At 43.4% G+C, this 5,375-nt stretch overlaps 1 protein-coding gene across 1 annotated transcript; it reads right to left on the bottom strand.

Moving 5' to 3' along the window:
* Window positions 1-295: 295 nt before the first annotated feature.
* six2a (SIX homeobox 2a) lies at window positions 296-3,602 on the bottom strand. Its single transcript, XM_034898880.1, has 2 exons — window positions 2,572-3,602; window positions 296-1,087 (listed from the first exon to the last, which is right to left on the bottom strand). The coding sequence occupies exons 1-2, from the start codon at window positions 3,129-3,131 to the stop codon at window positions 775-777; spliced, it is 873 nt and encodes a 290-aa protein (XP_034754771.1). The 5' UTR covers window positions 3,132-3,602; the 3' UTR covers window positions 296-774.
* Between the last annotated feature and the right edge of the window lie 1,773 nt (window positions 3,603-5,375).

Below are 5,375 nucleotides of genomic sequence, written 5' to 3'. Positions count from 1 at the left end.
TGATAATAAGAATAATGATAATATCAGGAGATCAAAAGATATTTCATCTTATTACGGCTCTTATAAGACACTTGAGAAAATCATCCCCCATCACCCCCCACCCCCTCCACAAAAAAAGAACTGCTCATGGCTCTATTGTAAACAAAACGTCGATGGAGTACCTTTACTCGGTGCCCACAGTGCTGATATATCTAAACCCCTAAAATAACAACGGTAATAGTAACAAGTATTAAGACATTTTATTGTTAATTGTTTTCAACAATATAACATGTAACGTTATTACATTCCGGTAATACTTTTCTTTTTTCTTTTTACCCAAAACGACCTAGATCCGCTTCACCTTTTGTCTGCATCAGCACTGCAAAAATGATCCGTTTGAACAAGCCATATAATCTCTATTAATCGTCTTTGAATACCATTTCCCTCATACGAATTAAAGACAAAATATGTCAATAGATGGTACCTCTTTGTAGAATATTTCCAAGTGTTCTTAAGTGCTCTGCATTGACACTTGTAACTAGAAAATCCCCGAAACAAGCTGTTAATAAGTTTAATTGTGCATCAGTTCGCCCACTGGCAGATTTTCCCCAAAAGACTTTAAACTTTGAATATGAGACTAAATGATTTGTTACGGTGGCTTATTTCGCAGTGTTCCAGTCCAGTCTGCCTGCCTTGCACCTTGCCGCAAGTGCTTGAAGCTTGATTCACGCCACCTCGTAAATTACTATTTTTTTTTAAAACCGCTGCTCTCTGTCCCTCTTCTGTGCCGCTCTTTTAAGAGCCAAGGTCCACTAGATTAGAAGACATAGGGTTCAGTATGGTGTCGTGGTGCAATGAGTGGTGATGGTGCACCGAGTCTGCACCGCTGGGTACCGGGATGGCGCTGGGTCCCGGCGGGGGCGCGAGGCCGTGCAGGGACTGTAAACCGGTGTGTGAGCCGAGGAGCAGAGCCGGGCTCTGAGACGTGTGATCCGGTGTCCCCGAGGGGGTTTTATCGTCGTCCGAGCTCCCCAATAGAGATTTATTTCCATTCATGGAAGAAGTCAATGGGTTGTGACTATTGCTGTTGGAGTTCTCGTTGTTTTCTCTGCCAGCAAAAAAACAAAATCACAAATCAGTATGGTGCACTGTATATATATACACATATATCAATACATATAAATCTTTGTATTGTTGTGAAAACAACAAACTCTCTAAAACACACAGGCCTACACTCACAAACACAGATACACACACAAACACACACACACACACACACACACACACACACACACACACACACACACACACACACACACACACACACACACACACACACACACACACACACTAGTGTTGTCCATGCTACTGTGGCATTTACAAGAGCCATAATAAGCGTAATTAAAAGAGGTCTATACAAATGATCAAATCCTTTGTCTAACGATTTATTAATGCAACAATCAGAATGCCACTCATCCGAACACACGTGTCAGGATGCAGACAATGAGAAAGTAATTGTAGCCTACTAATTAGAGGCCATGGCTCACTTCACTACAGCAGTGCAGAGTTAAATGGCTGCAGTGGAGAACAGAAACACAATCAATCTATTGGACTATTGAACCTGCATTAAGTATCTGTGTTCAGGGCAACTGCATTTAACCAGAGTGACCTGTGGGGTAAACCCGCCTAGTAGAAAATACATGTTTGGTCTTTGGTAGGTCTGAATACATGACAGCTCGAATTATTGCTAAACGTGTGCTTGTTACGTACGGCGTGTATTTTGCAGTGGTGATTTCAAGGCTTTTCTCATTGGGAAAACATGATTTACGCAGAGCTTTCAGCCCGAATTAGTGGCCAGAGGGTGAAAGAAGACACCAACCCAGCGAACACCTGACTGAAACACGTCCCCCAAACCTCTCTCCTCGTCTGCCTGTGTAATTTCGAAACTTTGAAATGTACAAACGACACCTGATAAAATGTCAACTGGGCTGAGGTGGAGGCTACACAGCCTGTCACATCAATTACACCGCAAAACAACTTTTAAAGTGTTCTGAGACGCTTCCTCCTAGGCCACATGTTCTCTCCAGTACCTGGAGGGTTAAAACGTGTTGTTTTTCTCTCATCCTAACGTGAAAGTCAAATTTCATGTTATAATAGGTATGATTAAAACATAAAAGTGGGGTAAATGCAAGCTTTATAACCTTGTAATTTACCTGACAACAAGCCTTTAATTTTCTGCCTTTCCAACTTTTACGCGAGGCCTACACAATTATCACAAACATACTAACACCAGTTCGGGCCGAAAGTTTCCTGAACCCAAAAAGTATGAAAAGAGCCTGGTTTTAATTTAATTCTAATAGACACAGATGCGTGGAGAGAAATGGAGCGATTAGCCTACTTAAGAACTGGAAATATATTATTTGGTCAATGCAATACATTGTCAGATGTAGGTCAGCAAATCACAGACACCCCAGAAACACAGTTTGAGCCTGTTTTAAATATGTTTGTGTATCTGTTTGCATAATATAATAACTACCTGCGCGATTCAAGTTTTCTGAAAAATATTTGAAGTATCTTTAACTTTGCTCGTACCTTTCCTTCGCCTCCGCTGCTCGGTCTCGCTGCCGTCGGTTTTTGAACCAGTTGCTGACCTGCGTGGTCGTGAGTCCCGTGGCCTCGGCCAGCTCTCTTTTCTCCCGCGGGGATGGGTAAGGATTGTGGGTGTACCACTCTCGGAGGACGCTCCTGCTCTTTTCCTTGAAGCAGTAGCTTGTCTCTTCTCCGTCCCAGATGGAGCGAGGCAGGGGGAACTTTCTCCGGACGCGGTACTTCCCCACGGCGCCGAGCGGGCGGCCTCTCAGCTTCTCCGCCTCGATGTAGTGCGCTTTGAGCCACAGCTGCTGCAGCTTCGGGTGGTTGTGCGGCGAAAACTGGTGGCTCTCCAGGATCTTGTAGAGCTCTCGGAAGTTCCCCCGGTGGAAAGCGACCACGGCTTTCGCTTTGAGGACGCTCTCATTTTTGTGGAGGTGTTCGCACGCCGGGAGCGACCAGAGGAAGCGCCCCAGCCGCTCGATGTTCCCCCCTTGTTGGAGTACTTCGCAAACACACGCAACTTGTTCCTGCGTAAAACCAAACGTCGGAAGCATGGACATGGCGACAACGTAAATCAATACAGATTATATTGTGCCTTACTTCCACGTCTCCCCTCTTAGTCTCACATTAAATCAAAACGCATTAAGTCCATAAGCGACAAAAGGTCCCCAAAAGAGCAGCCTAAAACTTAAAACAGCCCAAGGTTAGGTAATATCCAACTGCGTATTAACTCAAGTCCATTCAGCCATGCAAAACCCCAGGCGACAATCCCTCATATAGTTTGTGCGAAAGAGAGAAAGTTGCTACTCCTTTAACCGTCCTCCTCCACCTTTTCTATGCCGTTTCAACATCACCTACTCCCGGAGACCGGGCTCGCTGGCTCGTTTTAATAATATTATTCTAAGCTGGCAAGACAAGCGATTATATGAACTCTGATTGGTCGGTTATCTGACCTGGGGATGGTGAGGATCAGACAATAGCCTTAGTCAAATTATTTGCCATGGTTACGCTGTCAGTCAAGGTAACCTGATATGCTTTGAGGTGGCTCCCTGACAAAGTCAACCCAATTGTTCCCTTCACGACCAGCCCGCCTACCAATAGAAATATTGCTCAGATTTTTCTTCTAAACACTTTTTTCCGTTCCCTCCCATTTGACAGACAGCTCGGGGAGCCAAAGAGCGCAGAGCTGGGGGCATGTGGAGAAGGAGTACAGCGCTAGTCCCGCAGCTGGGGTAAGGATGGCGCCAGAGCGCACAGAGCCTGCTGCACTATGTCCTCACGCCTCCAGCGGCTCTCGCAAATCAATCAAGACTTCCACAACGCATGGAACTTTAAAGTTAGTCACTTCATCAGTTCATACGGGTGAAATGACTGCTCACGGCAAGAAAGCATCAAATGAATAAATACATAGGCTATAAAAACAATCGACACTAATTCTGTCAGAGATCGAATATAAAATATAAATTGTAAGTTGAAGTTGTAAAATTGTAAGAGCCATTCGTTAAAAGGAATTTCGGTAAAGTGGCTTTGATTGGGAAAAAATTGTAGACTCACGTCAGCCTTATTATTCAAAAATAAACAGCATGTCATTAAATGTAACCATAAAAGGACGTCATATGATATGTTGCAAATAATTTTAGTAAGAAAAACTTTAGATCTTTGAAACAGTACATTGAATCAAATTTAGAAAGCAATTTTATTTCAGAAATATGCTATGTGATAACTTTTCATGTTTAAAGATTGTACGCTACAATAATACCTATGGAGCTTATCGTGTCAGTGAGATGCGTATTAACTTTATAGTCAATTGATTTTTTTTTTAATGATCCAATCTTGTACAAATAGGATATGTCTATATCTAGGATCCCAAAATATTGTATTTATGTCCTAGTAGACAGATTGTTCTAGAAATGATTAGAATATTAGTAGCCTATATAAATGAGGGGTGAGCCATTGACGGCAGGAGCGCACGGAATGGCAAACACGGTTAAAGTGTGCAGCCGGTCTAATGGCAACATGAAGTGTTCCTGCTCGGTTCCTGCTGCTGTGGAGTTTGTTGCACGGGGAGCAGTGAGGGAGAGCCTGTCGGGGCAACAGCGGAGAAGAAAAATGACATCAACCAGCACCACTGGTGAGCCAAACATTTTCCTTTGTATTCAGTTCGTTTGGCTGACACGGTTAGGTGCAACAGCGGAGGAAGATGGGAGTCAGAGATTATCAAAATCACAAGCAGGGTTAGAAGATAAGATTCAAAGAGCTGCCCTGCAGAATTATTTCATTGTGATGACTAAGCTAACATGATGTGGGAAAACAAAGCGAGGCAATAAGGAAACAGTGAGAGAATGGATTTTAAACAACAGAGGAGGTTTTAGGATTCAGAGTAGAACATGATACCTGTTGATGAAAAATAATGAGTTTTCGCCCGATGAAAGAGCTCTGAAGCTTAAGGGAAAGTGTCAACAGCAGGTTGGGTTTGTTGTGCTGTTGTACTATTTGGTGACGTGTGTCACGCGGACGGGCATGTGTGTGTTATTGACTGTTGGGCCAAAGATTGACCAGTTGGTAGATTTCTATCGCCTCACCATGGGACCTCTTCATTAGAGATACGATTGTCAGTTACACCCACACTCAGTATCACATCACTCGCCACTGCTGCCTCAAACAAAACACACACACAAACACACACACACACACACACACACACACACACACACACACCTGTCACCCTCCGGCAGACCTGTTCCAGCTCAAAATTTAGAATTGACTTTATTGTCATTGTAAGTACATACAAAAATACATTAAAA

Source organism: Etheostoma cragini, chromosome 17 (genome assembly GCF_013103735.1).
Source record: "Etheostoma cragini isolate CJK2018 chromosome 17, CSU_Ecrag_1.0, whole genome shotgun sequence".
NCBI lineage: Eukaryota > Metazoa > Chordata > Actinopteri > Perciformes > Percidae > Etheostoma > Etheostoma cragini.
This window is presented reverse-complemented; position numbering and strand designations above follow the sequence as displayed.

What these genes read in the sequence shown, in the direction of transcription:
- six2a (XM_034898880.1), bottom strand. Translation starts at nt 3,131, where the DNA reads ATGTCCATGCTTCCGACGTTTGGTTTTACGCAGGAACAAGTTGCGTGT. An exon ending in GCAGCGGAGGCGAAGGAAAG is followed by an intron (nt 1,088 to 2,571) that starts GTACGAGCAAAG and finishes TTTTGCTGGCAG; the next exon opens with AGAAAACAACGAGAACTCCA.